The sequence below is a fragment of the Myxine glutinosa genome, chromosome 8 (assembly GCF_964187855.1).
Source record: "Myxine glutinosa chromosome 8, kmMyxGlut1.1, whole genome shotgun sequence".
Lineage (NCBI taxonomy): Eukaryota > Metazoa > Chordata > Myxini > Myxiniformes > Myxinidae > Myxine > Myxine glutinosa.
This window is the reverse complement of record NC_136268.1, coordinates 119,852,750-119,875,394: the sequence shown is the minus strand read 5'-3', so window position 1 is coordinate 119,875,394 and position 22,645 is coordinate 119,852,750. Positions and strand designations below refer to the sequence as shown.

General features: G+C 42.3%; 1 protein-coding gene across 2 annotated transcripts in view; it reads left to right on the top strand.

The window, feature by feature from the left end:
• The window catches only part of LOC137432895 (neuroligin-4, X-linked-like), a 749,939-nt gene that overhangs the window by 430,393 nt on the left and 296,901 nt on the right, over positions 1-22,645 (top strand). Inside the window, exon 3 of one of the 2 annotated variants that reach the window (XM_068125201.2) lies at positions 15,564-15,749. In XM_068125201.2, coding sequence (XP_067981302.1) covers positions 15,564-15,749 — 186 coding nt within the window. Of the gene's footprint in view, positions 1-15,563; positions 15,777-22,645 lie in introns of both variants that reach the window. The other variant, XM_068125200.2, reaches the window with a different exon arrangement.

Here is a 22,645-nt window from a genome sequence, read left to right as displayed (position 1 = left end):
TGCAGCAAATAGACCTGGATACCCTCACTCATAATCAGCGAGAACACAAACTATAACAAGAAAGAGCAATCAGAGATTGCAAACCCTCACCAGGATGTATTTTCAGTGGTTTTTAAGGCTTTTTTGTTCAAACAAATATGGCGGCCGAACCACGTGACCGATGACGTCATTATTTTTCCCCCCACTAATTTATTCCTAGATTATGCTCAATAAATTTCATCTTGATCGGATGAAGTTTTGTACTTGTCTAATTATGACGTCATAATGGAGGCACCTATGACATCATCATTAATATATTTTATTCCCCATGGAGAGCTCTTTACAATGAACCATGCCTCAATTTTTTCTATGCAGCACTTTCAGAGATATAGAGGTGCAAATGTTTTCGGTTTTTCCAAGATAGCGGCCGAACCACATTACCAATGACGTCATCATTATTATTTTTTCCCCACCAATTTATGCCTACATGACGCTCAAGAAATTTCATCTTAATAGGATAAAGTTTTGCACTTGTCGAATTATGACTTCATAATGGAGACCCCCCTGACATCATTAACAAATTTTATTCCCCATGGAGAGTTCTTTACAATGAGCAATGTCTCAATTCTCTCTACGCAGCGCTTTTGGAGATATACAGGAGCAATTTTTTTCGGATTTTCAAAGATGGCGGCCGAACCACGATGGGATGACATCATCATTATCATAAACAAGTACAAAAAGTTTTAATTAAAACAAAAGCCACGTCGATGTTACACAATGCCTAGATGCAGCTGTGCCTATAACGTCGATGTTATAGGCACAGGACATTCCTATTGATTCGATTACTTGATGATATTTTTGTGCAAAGTGAAAATATATCTCGGCAATTTCCCGTGTGTGGCGACGAATTTTTAATATATCTCGGCATTTTCCCGTCTGTTATTTCAGGCGGTGTATGACTGACCATGCCGCGATTTAAAAAAATATATATCTCGGCAATTTGCCGTGTGTGGCGACACGTGAACAAAGCTATGCTCCTCTCTCCACATTATTGTGACGACGTATAAATTAAATATTTCATCGTGACGATTGTCATCAAATGGACGAATTTTTAATATATCTCGGCATTTTCCCGTCTGTTATTTCGGGCGGTGTATGACTGACCATGCCTTGATTTAAACAAAATATATATATCTCGGCATTTTCCCATCTGTTATTTCGGGTGTATGACTGATCATGCCGCGATTTAAAAAAAATATATCTCAATGGACTTGAAGTTACAGGCCTTTGAGAATTCATTTCGTTCTATAAAGGGCAACTTTCATCGGATTTTCTTCCCGTTTCAACCGAGTCTAAAACTATGTTAGCGACTGTGAAAAATGAAATGATATATCGAATTTGATTTGAAATAAAACTGTGTGAGAGAGGAAGACACCACGGGCCTACAAAACAGGCCTCAAAGCTATGCGAGTTAATAAAATGGTGGATATTTGTTTATATGAAGCCTCTCCAAGAATGGGTGGAGCTATGGTTCCCAGAATGGGTGGAGCTTTGAGGTTTTGTCTTCTCTGCAAGAACAAGAAGAAGAAGAAGAAGAACAAGAAGAACAACAACAACAGCAGAGGGCACTCTATGACCAGCGTCTGCGACGCGGCTCAAAAATTATACAGGTGGAGTTGCACCTATGGTGAAAATTTCCTGTCAATCGGACCAACGGTTGCAGAGAAAATCATATTTATTCTGTGCGGACAAACAGACAGACAAACAGATGGACAAACAGATTAAAAATCGGTCAGAGACCGAGGACTTGCCGGAATGTACTTTTTTATCGGCCATTTTGGATCAAAATAATAATACATAAGGACATGGGTTGAATCCCTGCTTGAGAGAATGCCAACCCACTCCCCGCCATCATGGTCGTCTCTCCAACTCACAGTCCCACGAGATCTGCGGAAAGGACGACCAAAAACCAATTATCTTCTTTTTGATTCGTATATAAACATCATTAAAAGTAAATAATGGCCTCTGCCAAAGTTCAAACGACGTGGGTGTAATCTCTACATGAGAGAATTCCACATAGCTATTTGGGCGGTGTATAAGCTAACAGATCGCTGTCTCCATCGATCTTGCCAAGGCCGTAACAACTATCGGCTCAAAATCCTTTTAACTGTTGACTTGGTAGTTTTTATAATGAAGGAAACACGTATCGGGAGTACGTTCGACATAGCGATTGTGAATGTGACAGCTCTGAGGCGTCTTTCGCTTCGCATCGCAGTGACGGCAAGCACCAACATGGTGGCTGTAAGATTAAAATCTGGCTTCAAGCCCCATCACCACCCAAAATCTATTCCGCCGTATCTATTCCGGCAAGTAACAAACCAACCAAAAACAACCAACATACTTGCCAGAATCTATTCCGGCAAGTAACCAACCAACCAACATACTTGCCGGAATAGATTCCGGCAAGTAACAAACGGACAAACAGACAGGGGTGAAAACTTAACCTCCATCCACCTTTGGTGGCAGAGGTAACGAAATCAGGATGAAGGTCCTAATGAAAATCCGCCTCATCGCGGCTTCATTTAAACCGTCGAATCCTTCCGCTGTATCACTCTGCCTCGCCCCGGCTTTACGCTGCGGTCACGATTTTCACGTTTTGGGTGACCTTGAGCTTGACATTCGGCCAAGAGAGTTAAAACTGGGCACAGTCTATTCCAGGGCAAGGCAAATATGTGTGTAAAGTATGGTGATGCTATGTGCAACGATGTAGACATAGTACTGCACACAAATAGACAGACAGACAGACAGACAAACCAACCAACATACTTGCCGGAATCTATTCCGGCAAGTATCAAATGAAAAATCACTCATAGAGCAACACTTGGCAAAACAGAACAAAGTAGAATTGCACTCAGTAGTGCAGGGGTTCCCAACCTTTTTTGTGTTCTGGCACCCTTGGCTCCCAGAGCACATCCCCAGCACCCCCCTCTCTTTCGCAAGGGTGGAGCGGCGGAGTGCGTGTCAGCAGGTCTGGGACCATGTCCCCACAGAAAAATCTTTGATTTCTAGATGCTCTGTGGTGCATTCTGAGAGGTGGTTTTTCCTTTAATTGGCAATTTTGGTTGTATGAGAATTTGTAAATTATTACACAGAAAATGAGGAATTCCAAGAAGCCAACATGAACATTTAGTTCCATAGGTTTTTTTCCGTTCCTTACTGGCTCCCAGTTACATCGTTTTTGGAAGAAGCAATCAAAGCAACGTCGCTCGAATGATGCATGTTTGATATGATATTTTAGTAGATTATCAGTTGCAACACTATGGACAGCATAAAATAGAACTGTCACACAAGAAAACAGTATGGAAAGGTTCCAAGTCAAGAATATGTGAAAACTAAAAACCTCTGTTGTGTTTGTATTTAACGCAGTGTGTTATAATCTCACTAAAATAAACTCAATTCGACAACTACTCAGGTAATCAAAACTAGGGACACAGTGCATGCACCATAAAAGTGAATTAAAAACTCAGTGGGATGGCTGAAATAGCATTTTAGCTACCAATTGGGGTATCCGTGGTTGAGTCACAGTCAAGGCACAGCGGAGGTCATCTTCCACGTGGAGCCGATTACGCTGTTTCGATTTGATATTCAACAGCGTGGAAAACCCCACTTCGCAGAGATAGGTAGACGAGAATGGCAGAAGCTCCCGGATAGCTATCTGGCCATTCCCACCCAAAACTCCGCCAAGCTCTTCTCTTCGAATGTGTCTTTGGCAAATGAATCTTTTCGGAGATCCAGGAATTCATCTTGCATTGCTCCGGCTCCGGTATGCTCTCCATGCAAATGTTGACGGAAAAAGGATTCCTCACAATTTTTGCCTCATTGTCATCTAAATCAGGAAAATACTTATTAAATTCTAGCTCCAGTGACTGCAGATGCTCAAGAATGTCATTTTTCAGTATGGGATCAAGCTCTTTTCCCATGCTGTCTTGCAATTCAGACATTCTTTCGAACATAGCAATGTTTCCTGTGTTCACTTTCCTGTGCAACTTTTGGAGCTTGGCAAAAAATCCTCTGAGATTATTGTGGAAAAGAATAATATTAGTCGCTCTTCCTTGGAGCTTGAGGTTTAGCTGAGTCTGCTGCTCGAAAATGTGAGGAAGATAAGCAAGTCGTTCGTTCCACAATTCTTCGTCGTAATGCTGCAGGAGGTCATGTTTCCCTTGAAGATTCAAGAAATGTTTGACTTCCGCACGAAGTTCGAAGACGCGGTTCAGAACATTCCCTTTCAAAAGCCAGCGTGCAGCAGTATAGTACAGCAACGTTTCATGTTCCGCGTTCATGTCTTTGCACAGCTCCTTGAACATTCGGGTGTTGAGAGCTCATGCCTTGATGTAGTTAACAATCTTGATTATGACTTCAAGAACTTTCTTCAATGAGAGAGGGAGAGTCTTACAAGCCAGGGCGTAGCGATGAATCATACAGTGGGTTCCTTTCGCTTGTGGTGCCAGCATCTTCACTTTTGCTTGGAATCCGGATTTGGAACCAAGCATGGCAAGAGCACCGTCAGTACAGACACCGCATACATTCTCCCACTGAATTTCTCCCGCATCGAAGAACAACTTCATTTTTTCCATGATGTCGTTGGCTTTTGTCGTTGTTTCTAGGGCACTGCAGAACAAGAATTCTTCCTTGATATCATCTCCCTTGACATAGCGAACGAATGCCAGTAGCTGGGAGCAGGAACTAACATCGGTCGATTCATCAAGTTGAAAAGAAAACAAGCCGAAAGGCGCCGCCTTAATCTCATTGATGATCTGTTGTTTCACATCTTCTGACATGTCACGGATATGACGCTGCACTGTTCAACTTTGTGAGCCTCTGCCTTGTCGAAAACCCATTCGACAATGAGGAAGGTACAAGGCTTGATCAGTGTCTCCCCAATCGAGTGGGGTTTTTTTCTTCTTTGCAATTTCAAGAGAAACTTCATAAGAAGCCTGGACAGTTGCTACATTTTGTTGTTGAAAAGCTCCTCCCTCATCCAACTTCTGTCGCTTTCAATTTGTTTCATGCCGCTTGAAAAATTCTGGATCCTGCTTTGCATGTTGCGTGATTCGTCTCGAGGTGCAACTTCAACTTGGATGGCTTCATGGATTCAGAACTCAAAACCTTGTGACACAGCACACATTGTGGTTTCTCTTGGCCAGACATGGTAATGGACGTGAATCCAAGCTTTATGTATTCGTCAAGATACTTTCTTTTTTTTACTCCCAGAAGCCATAACGTCAAATCTGCAATAGGGAAAAAAACAAAACAATATCAAAGTCAAAACAATATCAAAAAAGCAAACAAACAATATTTAATTTTTAGTATGGTTCAAATTACCCCATGGCCCCTGAGAAATACACCATGGCCCCCAGGTTGGGAACCATGGCAGTAGACCATCCTTTTGACCTCAAAAATAATTTGTGGTAGAATTCAGTTTCCTGGTATGCAAATCGTCTTCCAAGTTTACGTTAATCGGATGAAAATTTATAATTTTAGAAATTTGGCCTATGTTGACCTTTTGACCTATGTCGACCTCAAAAATAGTTGGTGGTTGACTTCAGTTGGCTGATATGTAAATCCCATTCAAATTTCAAGGGAATCGGATGAAAATTGAGAATTTTAGAAAGTTGAAATTGTTGTTGACCTTTGGCCTATGTTGACCTTTTGGCCGATGCTCATCTCAAAAATAGTTGGTGGTTGAATTCACCAAACTATTTTTGTGAAATCATATATAAAGCTATAAGTTTGTGTCTGTAGGTAATAAGCACCGCCCATTTCACAGGCCACGCCTTCCCTCTTCTCCCCCAATTTCATAAGGACCGCCTTTTAGCCAAGCCATCCATGCCTTTCTCTTACATGGCCCAGAAATCCAAACGCCAGTCGCCACACAAAGCCGCGTCACATTTTGGGGACATGAAACATAGTTACTTCCTGTCTGCTGGACGCAGTGATGTGTAAAGGCCATAAGCTATTGTTGCTATTTTTGCTCACCAGAATTTGCAAGAAATTGCAATGACTGTTACAAGCAAAATGATATTCCATGTGAGGTATGTAAAAAAGACGTCGCTGTGTGATGACGTCATCACACAGCGACGTCTTTTTTTACATACCTCACACAAACGCAAACATGGCAGTTTCGTGGGAGATGTGTCACTGTAACCTAATGTTTAGAATCGTAAAAAATATACTTTTTTCCCCTAGAAAGGAAAAGCATCTCAAGGTTTTGAGGATCAGATTAAGCAGAGTGTGTATAAATCCTCCTATACTGTTCAACCATGAGTAATTTTAACCACTCACAGATTGTTTCCGTCAATCCATAAGGATGTACTTGCTACCATTCAATGTAGCAATGTTATTTATGAGTTTAAGTGCCGATGCGGAGCTCGTTACGTGTGTCGTAAATATTTGCGATTGACGGAATGTATTAATCAGCAAGCACATACCTTTGACTGAACGACAACATTTACCAACTGGACATAGTCAACCACTGCGGACATGTCGGAATGTGCATAGTATGGCTGTTGTTGCCTGTGCTACCACAATTTGATCTTATCTTTTGAGTAATCCTTTGTGAGCACGGCCATATAATGAAAGCTGGTTCCGAACCCCGAGTAAGGCGCACAGTGTCTCACGCCTACACATAATGGAGGCAACATTTATCAAGTTAAACGATCCTATACTTTGTCGACAAAATGAATTTGTGTGCACATTGTATTTGTTTTGACTATGTTAGCTCCATGGATGAATAATGTTGAATCGTCGATGGAGGATCCATCCTCCTATCCTATTGGTTACTTTGGATGCCTCCTGTATCAACCAATGAGCATTGAGCTTATAACTCCATCGATAAAATGTGTTTTTGTTCCTGCTTCGTTCTGTTCGCATTTTTCCCTGACGAGAGTGAACCAAAAAGCTTTGAAATGTTTGTTTAAGTTTTGTACCACAAACATAAATGTGCTGAACAGTAATTTTCTAAAAGGCATCGCTGCATATGACGTCATTAACCTTTGCTTGACAAAACTTCATTGGAGTGTTTGCTAGAGTGTTTAAGCCACTTGGCTTCCGTGTTGGTACAGCGACTCGGACATCCCAGGAGTTAGGAAGGCAAAAAAAATTAAAGGATTAAAAGCAACTGGACAAGCACGATGGCCGAAAGGTATGCACACTTTCTCTAAGGTGTCTTGCCTGGGTTTGAATCACGGCCCCGCTATAAATGCCATCCCGGTGTTTCACAGGCAGGATGATTCATCAATGTGCGTGCCATCCCTCGGATGGACGTTAAACTGGGTGCACATCCGCTGGATTTTCAACCCCCCGCCCGCCCGCTTCTGTCCCCTCCTCGTTCTTCCCCCACTCCCTCCTGTCTCTCCCCTTCCTCCTCCTCCCTTTCTCTTTCCCTCAATCCCAGTCCCCTCCTCACACCACCGTTCCTTCTGGAGTGTACAGTACAGTGACATGTGGTGAGGCCTCGCTCTCCCTCCTTTCTGTCTCCCTCTCCTATATCTCACAAGAAAATGAAGAGGCCATTTCGAATATGATTGCTGTGTTGCCCTCCTGCGTTACATTTTCTGCAGCTCTGTACAAAAATATTGATGTTTTACAAAAGTCTAGATAACCGGATCTTGATCGGGTGGTATGAACAGTTTACTCCTCGATTCTTGTATCGCTGTAAATAAATGACCATGTATGATTCCCAAACAAGTAAATCCAAATGGGACAGCCAGCTTCATGTTTTCTCCAAACTGTAAAGAACACTGTGCTGCAAGCATGATGCCCCACCACCTGTCGTTACCCACCACAATACACTTTTAATTCAAATCTAACCTTGTTTGCTGAGAAATGAGTGAAGGGTGGTGTTTCTATTTTATTATCTTGCTAAACAATTTTCTGCAAGCTCGAGACTTGGCTCTGCATTTCTTGAAAAACAAACAAACAAACAAACGGATTTTACCAGAAAATGATTTGGGAAATCCTATAAACACCCCAAAAATCGCTGTTTGCTTTCCACTTAGAAACTACACACGCAATTCCGATGAAACTTAACCACAACCTTCATCACCGTAATGTACCAACATTTGTTCACGGCATTAAAAAAAATCTGCCCCTTTAAGGATCTATGGGGGTGGGGGGGGGGGGGGGGTGGGGGGAGGTTGCCCCTCAAAATAGGTATTTGCTTTCTTCTCAGAAACTACACATGCAATTCTGATGAAACTTGACCACAAGCTTTATCACCCGTGTTATTCCAAAGTTTGTTCCTGGCATTTATAAAATCGGGGTCAAAGGTGGTCTATGGGGGGTGGGGGGTGGGGGGGGGCTTGCCCCACAAAATGGGTATTTGTTTGTTCGTTTAACGTGTAATGATTGTTAGTATGATTCTACATGCTGCCCTGTCTTCTAGCAAGCATTGAAATTGGTTTAAAATACCCTTAGTCAGTGCAGTATACTGTTTATTCTACCAGGTGAGCACCAGGGGTATTTCCCCTATGTTTACAGTAGGATTCACTCATCTTCATGGCCACTGTAATTTATATGCTAATCATGACAAATTTCATTTTGTTTCCCCAAAACATCTCCATCAAAACATCTCCATCAAGCTGGTATCCATCATCATCATCATCATCATCCATCAAGCCCTTAATGTAAATATTTGGATTTCTAAAAACAAAAAGAAAAAAAGAAAAAGAAAGAAAGACATTTAGTGCCCTTTAACATACTATACACAATCACCACCCTGCCTGGCTCTGTGGCTATGTGGGCGACTTTCATAAAGTTATGATTTCAGAATTGTTTACTAAATGCACCCATTAGGAACAATAAAAGATTTTCACTTCTTGCTCGTATTGCAACGAGCTCGCGGGTTTTCCACCAATCGCATAAATTCTGAGGGACGGACCGGCCCCGGCTCTTTGTGCACTAGTTGCAAAAACTGCGGAGTAGTTATGCCTCCGTAGCGACCTGGGTCGCCAGAATAAGCTGATGGTGCTCATAGCTTAGTTTATCAGCTTTTCCATGCCTGAGATGAAAGAACAAGAAGGAAGTAGTGCTGTTAGCTAGATTCAAAATCCCGTCTCGGAACCGTCTCGATAAATTTTCAATTTTCATAACGGGATCTCGGATCGGCTCGGTTCCCGGCAAAGTAAAAAAATAAAAAAAAATAAAAATAAAATAAAATAATAAGGCTTCAAAAATAATGGAATTTCATTACAATATATAAACAACAATGAAAAAAATTCATTTCTGATGTTGAGTACTTAAATTCCGACTTAGCTTCCATTTACCGGGATGAAATAAAATACACCGCCTACATGCAGATGATCGGCCACCGACGGGACCGGGTTATCTCATTACAGTTTGTATTGTCGTGTAATTTCTTGCTCGGAATGTCAGAGAGAGGGAGAAAATGTTTCTGCCCAGGCATATTCGAGTCCCGGTTGGAGTTTCATTATCATTTTGTGAGTTGTGATCGCCAGGGGGCTCGCTCCCCCCCCCCCCCCCCCCGTTCCCCTCCGCTCCCCTGCCCGGCAATGCCGGGTACTTCTGCTCGTAAATTATAAAGCAGGCGGTGTACTGATCACCCCCCGCCCCTCCTTATTTTGACTCTGTGACTAAAGTAAACGTAATCAACTTATCAGGCCTAAAGTGGAGATAAGATAACCAAAATACTTTCACATTCAAACCGTCAAACCAAACCCCGAGGGATTCTTACAATTTATCGATTTAGCGTTGCAATTAAACATAAACGTTCATCAAAAACTCATTTCATAAAACTACATAATGTATTGTACTTGTATTAATACATTGTGTGTAGAATAATCCGTTATAAATGTGTTTTTAATCTAAATAAATATCGTCCCTCCAATCACGGCGCCTCGAGCGAGTCCCTCGATATTAATGTGCTAAAGACCATAGCAACCACATTCCGTAACTCGTCTCCAAGGACGGACACGTGACCGCAGCGTAAAGCGGGGCGAGGCGGAGTGATACAGCGGAAGGATTCAACGGTTTAAATAAAGCCGCGATGCGGGGGATTTTCATTGTGACCTTCATCCTGATGTCGTTACTTCCGCCACCAAAGGTGGATGGAGGTTATGTTTTCACTCCTGTCTGTTTGTCCGTTTGTTTGTGAACACAATATCTCAAAAAGTTGTGGACGGATTCGGACGAAATTTTGTGGAGATGCAGCGTGTGTGACAAGGACGACATGATTAGATGTTGGTGAAGATCCGGATTCGGAATTCGGATTCGTTTGCAGTGCATTGTTTGTTGACAAGGGGAAAATCCTGGAACAGTGAGTTTACTTTATCTATCATCGTTTGTGTCAGTTCAGCTGCACTTGCGAAAAATGATGCTTGTGCAGAAGCAGAGGAATGAAAGCAAGGCTCAATAAATGCCTCTATTATGGAAAATATCTGCAAGAAGTTGGAATTTTAACCGGGATTTTTTTACCGAAAAATTGCGTCGATCAATTTATCTCGGGACCGTCCCGAGACCGTCTCGAAAGCCGAAACCGCCAGGATTTCGTCCCGGTCTCGGATCGGTTGACAGCCCTAGAAGGAAGGGAAGGACGGTGGGGAGGGCGGTGGTGGCATACACCATCAACAGATAATCCGGTCGTTGAGGTTGAAGACAGGTTGGAGAATTTGCCCTTACGGTTTACTAGGTTGTGTTTTCTGGCCTGCTTGAGGATGAATCCTTTTTTTTTTTTTTTTTTTTCTTTTTAATACAAGTTTACAAGATCGAGGCTCGTGGAAGAGCTAACATCAATCACAAAAAAAACAATCGGACAAACAAAACATACAATAAAGGGAGCGGGAGACAAGATGGGGAGAGAGAGGGAAGCACACAAGTACAACAGCAGAGAACAGGGACAACGGAAGATCCGTGGGAGGGAGTGGGCTTTGGGGGGAAGAGGCATGGGAGGGGGGGGGGGGGGTATAAAACACGTGAACACTGCTCGGACTTCCAGGAAAGAAGTCTGTATTTCAAAAAAGTGGATCTGGGGTGAATTAGCGGGGGTAGAAGAGATTAAGGTTTTGGATGGGGGAAGATAAGAGATGGTGGTGAACAGCTGTTTTAATGACCTAGAGAGAGGAGTGGGATTGAACTGTGGGGGGAGTGGGATTGGACTGGAGGACTTCTTGGTCGTAAATAATGCAAATTGACCTCAAGTTGTCCTTTGCCCGGTTAGTCTTTCATGATAAATTGAGCTGCTTGATTGCTACTTCCTCGCAATAAGATTCAGTGTATCAGGGCCTAGCGTACGGATGTAATAGGCGCAAATGCGATAGAATAATCCTGTGCATGATCGGGAGTAGTCTTTTGTTAAAGATTTTCAAGATGGAGCTAATTTCAGTGCTGAAGCCATAGAAAACCGTTTATTTTTTGAAGAAGGCAGCCAACTGGGAAGGAATGGTGATAGTTGAAATTGCCATGACAGATAATGATGAGAGATTGCCCTTGCTTCTCCCAGGTGAAAAAGAGACTGATTTAATTAACAATTTCAAATTCCTCACGGGTTACTTGGTATATTCCTCGATGGAAATGGCATCTTTATACTCTCAGGGGTTTGAACAGGCAAGAAGACAAAGGCAGGCAGAAGTTCTGGACTTCAACACTGCAACAGCATTGCAAGACTACCGTCACCACGATAGTAATTTTAAAACCAATCTTGGTGAACATAGTGTTCACTCGACGATTCTCCACCCAGCCCAACTCATAACTCTATCCACAAACTGCACAGATAGCATTGCTTGTATGTCAAATGAAGGACAATACTCCGCTGTGGCAATGGAACTCCAAAACTATTCCTACCCGAAATGAACGCAAAACTTGTTCACACGAAGCCATCTCGACTTGCACTGTGGCCATCCAAGACCAGGTGCCACCTGTAAAGGTGCCGTCAATTTGCTGCATTTCGATTGCAAACTCTCTTGATCTGCTGGAACCTTTCATATTTTACTGGTGATTCTGATGGGAAGCGATAAACAGTTAAAATATAACTCCATATTATAACATGTCATTCCTAGTGCTGCGTGTTACACATTCAACATTTTAACAAACAGGACAGGTTCCCACTGTGTTGGTAGAGCGTTATCCTCAATTTGAATGGTTAAGGAAGGTGTATTTCACTTCTGCCTTTGTGAGAGAATTTGATGCTGCACATAGCAATTCAAGAATCGACCAATAATTAATTGATTTGTAACTTCTCCAATTACCAAATCAGTTGATATTTTTCTTGTTAACCTTTGAGGAAATGCATTTGTAACTCAAGACGTTCTTCTTTGCTTGATAGACTTTTTTTCCCAAGTGAACGATGTCTTGGGGTGCACAAAACGCCAACCTGCCTAATCTTGAAAGCAAGTTGGACAGAAATAAATTAATCCTGTCTTTCCATTGTGATGTTATTGTGATGTGAAGAGACTAACTTTGAATCCTCTGCCAATGATGAATCCAGCAGTATGAGGGATTTGAATTTGGGTTGCCAGCATTTTGAGCCACGCGGTTCACTGAAAGTTTGGGATTATGGTTCTGCTATGTCCAATCTTAGATACTGTTGTCCAGAGAGGTAAAGGCCATAAGCTGTTTTAATACTATCTAATGGGTATTTTTTTTAACTATTAGATGCAGGTGTCAAAAATCCTACATAAACGCAGCAATTGGGCCTCGGAGGCCCAACGGATGTATTCGTGTAATGTTTTTGTTTGTTTTTTTTTTATAGATTTTTTTTCTTTCATATCTTTTCTCAATCCAAGCCGATGCTCATGGATGTGTATTTGCTCAGAAAATGTGAATCATTGATCCTATTAGTTGGAAGAATCCCATACCAGTAATGAATCTTTTTCTTTTCTTTTTTTTGCAAAAAAAACGTTTTGTTCTTGGTTTTTCAACTTTTTTTTCTCTTACAAGTTGAGACTCATGGAGGAGTATTTGCTCAAAAAATGATTCACTGATCCTTTTATTTAGAATGTATATGTCCTCAACTGTCAAAAATCCTACACCTATGCAGCCATTGGGCCTTGGAGGCCCCACAAATGTATTCATGTAAAAGTTTTTAATTTTCATATTTTTGTCAATGAATTATTTGTAACCAAGTTATAGGAGCATATAATGAGGCTCATATCAAGAAAATAATGATATAACATAGTAGTACAACAACATTTATGTGGGGCCTCAAAGGCCTGCATTCATGTCGGATTTTCGGGTTATAAGTGAAGAATGAAGATTTTCCCACGAGCCTGAATGAATTTTTTTTATGTCACTGAATTTTGTGTAACAACATTGTTACACAGTCGGTGAAAATGAGGCTCATTCCAACAAAAAATTGTACAGCATAGTTTTTGCAACAAAAAAAACCTTGTGGGCCTCCGAGGCCCAATCACCGCATCCAAGGGTTAACCTGAAATGCATATTTATTGATTCTCTGAATTATTACTTCAAGGATCCTGTCCTCGTTGAGGCTTCGATGTCACTTGACAGACCAATCACACAAAATGTTTTTGCTTCACGTAAGCCACCATTGTGGTCTGGACAATCCCGTCATCTTGAACTAAGACTGTCAGCAATTTCCTGCAAACTGGAGACAGAAAAGGTTCATTTGTTCGACCTTGATTTTTCTTTCTTTCTGAGAAATAATAATAATTTGGCAAAGTGAAGCGAAGTCGAAAGGTTATTCCCAAGACGTGAAACACCCTGTAACCCATGCCTACAGAAAACGGACCTTATGGAATGCCGGCCGCATTTTCCATCCAATCATCATGTAACTTTGTTTAAAAAAATTATCCATGGGGAGGAGCTCCGATGTTGAATGTTTTGAGTCAATCTCTCAAGTGGTTGCAGAGAAAATGAATTTAAAAGGGAACAAGTCAGGAGACGACGATGGTTCACGAGCGAGCGGTATTCAATGACAAAGGACGGACTATAACCGAAACAGGCCCGGACTGGGGGGTCGGGATCCACGTGGCAGGTGTCGGCCCCCGACATGCGATGTACGTGCCTATTTATAAAGGGCCCCAATGCACTGCGTGCGCAGGCCTTGAAGACCCAGCTGTACATAATTGTGTGTGGTTCTGGCCTGGAAATGTCAAAACAAAGGTTACTGACCTTGAAATGAAATAGAAAATAAATGTATAATCAGTTATGAGGTTAGTTAGTTACACAATACCGAAAATTCGGTTCGATTCCGACAACTTTGAAAATTTGACCTTTGTGACCTTCAAAGGTCAAAGGTCGAATATGCTGAAATTTGTTGGAAAACTTGTATTTCATGATGTATATGATAATATAAGAACATGTACGACATTTCACCCTATCAGGAAGCGAACAATGTAATAAAACCATCAAAAAACGACTTTTCTAAATTTCGTGACCTTGGGGCGAAAATGAAAAATCGAGCTCCGTGGGCCTGACACATGACATTGGCCTAACCAAATACCGAAACTCCTGTCAGATTCCACGAACTCCCTCGGAGATGTAGCTTGAAATCGATTACCCCCTAAAAAGACATCTTTTTCGGGCGTGGCTCCGCCCACAATTGGCGCAATACGCCTACTCTAGGCAGGCCACAACTAGATCATGATATCAACCTCCCACCCAAGCTTCATCAAGATCGGATGATATCATCGGGTAGTTATGCTGCGGACAGACAGACAGACAGACAGACAGACAGACGCACACCCATGACGAATATAGTGGTCACTCTGTTTGATAACTCGTGAACCAATAAAGGTGAAAAAGTGAGAGTTTAAGAAGAAAAAAAGGAAGGGACTTGGCCGACATTCCATAACAGAGACGAGGATGGGTGTGGGCGCCTATTACTTATAATAATATTAATAAATAATAATAGTACTTTTTCAATGAAGTCATTGTAGTAAGGTAAAGTTGGTGACATTCTCATTCTGTTTACATTTCTAGGGAAGTAAGACAAATGACTATTATTTCATTAATCGCTCTGTTATAGCACATGTTAACTGCACCATCAATTCTATCATGAAATGCACGAGATGGATCTGTACAAGATGCATGTGGTTAGATTTCTTCTATGCATCGTAACTGACTAATCTATTTCATTTTCACTTTACAAGGTTGCCAGTAGTCACAGCTGAACACCCTTAATCTCCTTTGAATGGGAATGTCATCCCAAGTACCTTATGCTTTCATGGACCATTCTCAGTGGAGATTGAAGTCAAGCTGAGTGCTTTTGAGAAACGAGATTTGAGGGAAGACGATAGGAATGAATTACAGGAATTGATGCGCCAAGGTCACTGCGTTTTTACAGCCAAGGCAGTATTTTGCAAGAGTTAATCATATCGACAGGAAACTCGTCTGTCTTGCCCGATCAAGGACTTTGTGCAGTGAGAGTTTAAAGGGTATGACATAATTTACATATAGACCGAATAGTTTGTGATTGTGCTCAAGTTGGGCCAATAAATAATAAAGTATAAATAAATATAAACAAATAATAATAAAGTTGGATTGTGCTAATATTTATTTATTTATAAATCATAACCGTGCCCCTATTTTTGTTTCCATTTTCATTACAGGCTTCCTGAGCACAGGTGACCAGGCTGCCAAGGGCAACTATGGATTGCTGGATCAAATCCAGGCCCTGCGTTGGATTAGCGAAAACGTGGGCTACTTCGGTGGCGATCCACTACGGATCACAGTGTTTGGTGGCGGAGCCGGTGCGTCTTGTGTCAACTTGCTGACACTGTCGCACCACTCAGAAGGTAACCGCTGGAGCAATTCAACGAAAGGTATTCAGCTGGGATGTCTTTATACCTAACCCACCCTCTAACTGTTTTGATGGCTTTTGCATGCTTCCTTGGATAGTGTTGTTTCTTCGCTTGTATTGCTTTTTGGTGCATGTAGATGCAGAGTGCATGCCATGCCTGCTTTCCGTTGCCTTCATGATTCAAATGTGCATATGATTTTTGAAATCATCTGGCCAAGCTGGAATTCTGAGATATCAAATTTGGCATGAAAGGAAATCGATACCAGGCTCTTAAGATTCCGCGATCATCATAACAAATAATTTATCTTTCAAATACCCACTTAAGGTATGCACCATAAGTGCATCCACATCACGTATACCATATTAAGGGATGTTGAGACAAAAGAAAGCTGTGAAGAGGAATAGAAGAGAGAAGGGTAGTGGAGGGAAATGAAAGGTCACAAGGACCTGGGGATAAATGGTGATAAGTACTAACTAAAGGTGATACAGAAGAGAAAAGGTTGATGTGGCGATGCAATATTTTTATACATTTGATAAATAAATATCCCATTTAAATAAAACATATTGTCCAGGCAGCATGCAATTAATATAACTTTTACTTAAATTGGAAGCGTGACACTTAATTATAACATATATGAATTTGTTAATCCCAGAACTGAATTGTGTTCTCGATTCTGAATGCAGCCCTTGGGGTAGAAGCAGCTGTGCCATTAGTTAAATACTAATTAAAGGCATCTTATTGAGAAGAAAGTGAGCATTTATTCACCGTCAGCAGTTGAACAACAAAACTTGTTGAAAGTTTTAACTTCAGTCTCCAATCTAATTTAAATTTTTCAATATATTCTAGTTCCAATCTACTTGCAGTACCTCAAAATGAAAGACTTTCTATTGTAATTGCACCAAAAATTGAAATAAAGTGGCAGTTGCAGCAAAGTGTTATTTAACCATTCCACCAGGAAAACATTTTGAACACAAAATTAGTCTTGCTTTTCTACCTTCCTTATGAGCAGTGATTATACGGACACACACATACACATGCATCGAGACCTGGAAGGACCTGGGAGGATTTGGAGATAACAAGCAACACACAGAGAGAGAGAGAGAGAGAGAGAGAGAGAGAGAGAGAGAGAGAGAGATAGATAGATAGATAGATAGAGATAGATAGATAGATAGATAGATATAGATATAGATAGATAGATAGATATAGATAGATAGATAGATAGATATAGATAGATAGATAGATATAGATATAGATAGATAGATATAGATAGATAGATATAGATAGATATATATTGACTGACATCATAAAATATACTAAAGAAGATCCTGTGAGCTTGTAGAAACAGTCAAGAAGTTCAGGGTAGAAACACCTAACAGGTTGAGGTGCCTGGAGCCCAATTCACACATCCTTCAACAGCTTTCCTCAAAGGTGAAGGCCCACTTGAAGAATATAGAGGAACTTGTTCTTTTATGAAATGGACAGATGTTAATTGGTGCAGATTGCTTGTAGCGGGTCAAAACACAAGGCCATCGTATGATATCTCCACTGAAATTATCTTCACAAGACATTAAAATCGAATTAATAAATTTAAATTACAGATTCATATAAAAAAAGATAAAATAACGATATAGATTATATACTCCGAGAAAGGTCATCTTTTTATTTACAAAAAGCTTGTTTTGGAGATGAGTGATGAAAAGTAACGAGTCCAGAAAACACAACTTCTATAAAACGACAAGTTACATGGAGATTTGAAAGAAAAATGAGGGAAATTGAGCATAGAGTATGGTAGATCGTGGGGAATGAGGAGGGACGGATATTGCGTACCTTACCCTGTCCCGTCTCAGTCCATTTTTCCAACATTCAATAATCGACATTTTTATGTCAAAAGCAAGGAGAAACATGGAAACCAAGGCCTTCAAAATCAATGGTATCTCCCATGATGAAGCTGAGTCTCTGGGCCTATTACTTTCACATTCCAGACAGATTCGTGGTCACTCTGTCTTCTACCACATCCTTTCTGATTTTGCATCCTCTGCCCTTTTCGTGATCCCCCCCCCCCCCCCCTCCAGATTTCTGCCAGTAACCTACTCCTGGTGAAACTCCCGAAAATCATTCACTGCTTACCTCCACTCATTCCTCTTTTCTCATGCGTGTGGAACCAACATCCTCAGTCTGTTTCATCTCATTCTTCCCTCCAGAGCTTCTGAACATCTGCTCAACACCATCTCATGTCGTCCGCCATCCACACCTCTGATCTTTGTGTTTGCCTCCAAACCTTGAGGATCACTCTTCCAATTTAAGTTGAACTCCCTCACCACCATTCTTCCACATCTCCTTCCGTTCTCCAAATCTTCCCCTCTTTGTCCCTCTACCTTGCTGTTGGTGTGTTACCCCTCCCCCCCCACTCTTTTCGCTGTTCTTGAGCACTTTCGCTGGACTTTAGCCTTGTGCCTCAGCCTTCTGATATGTCTTTGGCCATTCTGTGTTCCCAAATCTCCACCAGCCTCAAATGTATTCACAAAAAATAGGGGCAATACCCCTGGGTGCTCACCTGGTAGAATAAAGCAGTATACTACACTGATTAAAGGTATTTTAAATAGTATCTCAGTATTTTAAACCAATTTCAATGGTTGCTAGAATACAGGGCAGCATGTACAATCATACTAACGTAATCATAATATTTTAAACAAACAAATAATATAAAAAATACCTATTTTGGGGGACAACCCCCCCTCCCCCAACCCCCATATACCTCCTCAGACCCTGATTTTTATATTGCCTTGAACAAAGTTTGTTACATCATGGATGATGAAAGTTGTGGTCAAGTTTCATCGAAATAGTGTGTGTAGTTTCAGAGGAGAGTGCAAATACATATTTTGGGGGGCATTACCACCTAGACCTCGATTTTTTTTCAATGTCGAAAAACAAACTTTGGTACATTGTGGGGGATGAAGGTTGTGGTCAAGTATCATCGGAATTGTATGTGTAGTTTCGGAGAGAGCAAATACCTATTTTGTGGGGCAACCCCCGGTACACCCCCTTAGGTCCCGATTTTTTAAAATGCCATGAACAAACTTTGGTTCAACAAGGGTGATTAAGGTTGCGGTCAAGTTTCATCGGAATTGCTTGTGTAGTTTCTGAGAAGAAAGCAAATACCTATTTTGTGAAGGGGGGTAGGGGGGGCAGAAGCCTCCCCCGTATGCCCCTTAGGGACCAATTTTTTTGATGTCGTGAACAAACTTTGTTACATTTTGGGTGATGAAGGTTGTTGTCAAGTTTCATCGGAACTGCGTTTGTAGTTTATGAGAAGAAAGGAAATTCCTATTTTGGGGGGTCAAACCTGGATCCAATCAGGAAAAGACGACTTTTTTTTTTTTTTTTTGTATACAAGATCGAGGCTCGTGAAAGAGCGAACATTAATCACACAGAAAGACAAACCGACACATAAAACAAATAACATCGGGAGCGGTAGACAAGATGGGGAGAGAGGGGGAAGGACACAAACACAACATTTGAGAGCAGGGACCGAGAGACATGGAGACATCGAGAGATCTGTGAGGGAGAGGGCTTTGGGGGGGAGGCATGGGAAGGGGGGGGGGGGGTGGGTGGGAGAGGTATAAAACATATGGACACTGCCAGGACTTCCAGGAAAGAAGTTGGAATTTCAAACAAGGTGGATCTGGGGTGAATTAGCGGGGGTAGAAAAGATCAAGGTTTTGGATGGGGGAAGATAATAGATGGTGGTGAACAGCTGTTTTAAAGACCTGGAGGGAGGAGTGATGGAAAAACCTGCAAGTAAGAGAGTTTAGTTAAGAATGGCTATTGGGGGTAATAAAGTTTGTTGATGAGGATTGGAGGGGGGTGGTGCTCCACTCGTGTTAACCCTGGAGGGTAGCGTTAGATAGGCAGTTCGACATGTCGGATAAGCATCAAAGGTGCAGATGCAATACGAATTGTGTAGATAGCCTGGATTTTGGAAGTTTAACCAGGGTACTGGAAGAATGCATACAACCTGAAGTTGATTGGGATGGTCAGAGGGCTGAAGGGAGCTACGCCAGAGAGAGGAAAGGCAGTAAAAACAGAGGCAATCGGCCTGCCTGCACCTTGTGCTTTAGCCTCAGTGTGGGAGATTCCAACAATGCTGACAGTTTTAGATTCCCCGGAATCTAGGAGAGACCGATGTGATGTTGGGGCCGTAGAGGAAAACTGTACTCCATTTGGCGATGGATTTAGTCCTCATAGACCGAGTAGTTTTGATTTTTCAAGGAAATAATTGGGATGTACGAGGATGTCCAGTTTGCAGCTTCAGAGGCCAGTTTTGCTCTATGCGCAGCTCAGGAGAGATCATGTCTGCTGGTGAGTCCTAACATTTCAGGGGAATGAACCTCTTTCTGTGGCTGGGCATATAAATATACTGGTGGGTTTACTTATGATCCTTCAGGAACAGTTTTTTTTTGTTTTCAGGAACACAGATTTTCTATGATTGAAAGACCATGATCCATTGATCAGGCCTGCATCTTATCAATTCCAGATCAGCAGACATGGATACAGTTGCTGACTGCCTATCAGTGGAGTTTGATGTTGTATTATACTGTGTGGAGCTGTCTTCAAAAAAGAAAGAGAGGGTTTTCCAGAGCATCGGTGAGGTCATTTATGTAAATGAGGAACAAGACTGGGCCCAATACAATGGGGACTCCATCCTGCACTGGGAGAGCAGAGGAGAGGTTGCCATTAATAGCTGCACCTTGATTGCATAAGTCGAGGAGGGCATCAATCCAGGAATGAAGGTGACCTTGTATGCCACAGGTAGAGACCTTGGAAAGTAAACCAGGATGCCATGCTGTATCAATTGACCAAGATGTGTCGAAGAAAATGTTTTGTGACGACTTGTTTGAGACTTGGTGCCTCCAACAATTGCTGAGGGAGGAGCGGCAGCGTGTCCAGCATTGCGTGACTGGGATGAAATACACACCGACGGTCAGATGATGTTTAATCACAGGATGTTCAAAAACAAGAAGGATTTGGAGGCAAACACAACATTAAGACAATTCCGCTTCATCGCTGGCAGAATCTGCAGACATGCCACTTTACGTGAGGGATGGGATGTACGGGGAACACACACCGGAGCAAGACTTGACACGGTGCCACCGTGACTTTGAGGAGGCAGACTGGTTGTATATTTCAGTCGTAAGAATTGCAAGGTAATGTTTTCTGGCTTTCCTTGGGGTGGAAACACTGGTGGCCACACACTTCACACCTTAAGGAGTGACCTGAAGTTACCCCAAGTCGAGTTTATCTTCCATATTGAAAAAAACCAACAAGCTATTTGGCTGCCCACACGGGCCGAGGTGCACCAGGGCCGAGACCTAGAGCATGGCTAGGACAGCCATAGACTGGAAGGGATAAACTGGGGATATGAAAGAAAGTAGACTTTTGTGAAAGTAAAACTTTGAACTTTTGCATATTAAGTATGATATGAATTAACTGTTCATTAAAGCCTTATGAAAGCTTGTGGAATTCATGGGATGTTCATGACCTCTTTACTCAGGCTTGTTGTTTATTTATTTACAAAGGACTTCAAGAACTAGTATAATTGTCCTACCTGATGGGGTGTCTCCCAATATTTTACATTATTGTGGTATTTTATGGTATATTCACCAACAACGGATCCCTCTCGATATTATTTGGTGCTTTCTGTCAAATACCAAATTGCATCCTCCCTCTGTGCAGCCTCCCTCTGTGCGGCCTCCCTCTGTGCAGCCTCCCTCTGTGCGGCCTCCCTCTGTGCAGCATCCCTCTGTGCGGCCTCCCTCTGTGCAGCCTCCCTCTGTGCGGCCTCCCTCTGTGCAGCCTCCCTCTGTGCAGCCTCCCTCTGTGCGGCCTCCCTCTGTGCAGCCTCCCTCGGTGCAGCATCCCTCTGTGCGGCCTCCCTCTGTGCAGCCTCCCTCTGTGCAGCCTCCCTCTGTGCGGCCTCCCTCTGTGCAGCCTCCCTCTGTGCAGCCTCCCTCTGTGCAGACTCCCTCTGTGCAACATCCCTCCACATTGCACCTCTCACAGTTGGTACTCGAACTTTTTCAAAGAAATTAAAAGCCAATCTAACTAAAGTTTCTTCCTCTAATTACTTCTCTTCTTTTGATTGTTCACCCTTTTAAACTTTCAATTGGCCATTTACATTGACATATTTGATTTCAATGTCTTGATAGACAGATACCGTTTGAGGGTTTGTACAGTCGAGCAAGGTGAGCAGAAGGGTTTTATCCCCAGCAGCACCCAAGTGTGAGCGACAAGGAACAATTTTAATTGGTTACACACACAGACACACACACATTTAATTTTAACACACGCACACACAAACAGACACACACACACACACACACACACACACACACACACACACACACACACACACAAACACACACAGACACACAAACCCACACAAACCCACACAGACACACAAACACACACACACAAACACACACACACACACAAACACACACAGACACACAAACCCACACAGACACACAAACCCCCCCCCCCCCACACACACACACACACACACACACACACACACAGAGACATGCACACAGACTTGACACACAGACTTGACACATAGACACACACACACACACAAACACGCACACACACACACACACACACACACACACACAGACGCACAAGCACAGACACACACAGGCACACATAGACACACATCCCCTCCCCCCCCCCCCACACACACACACAGACACACAGACACACATGCAGACACACACACACAGACACACACACAGACACACACACAGACACACAAACAGACACACAAGCACAGACACACAAGCACAGACACACAAGCACAGACACACACACAGGCACACATAGACACACATCCC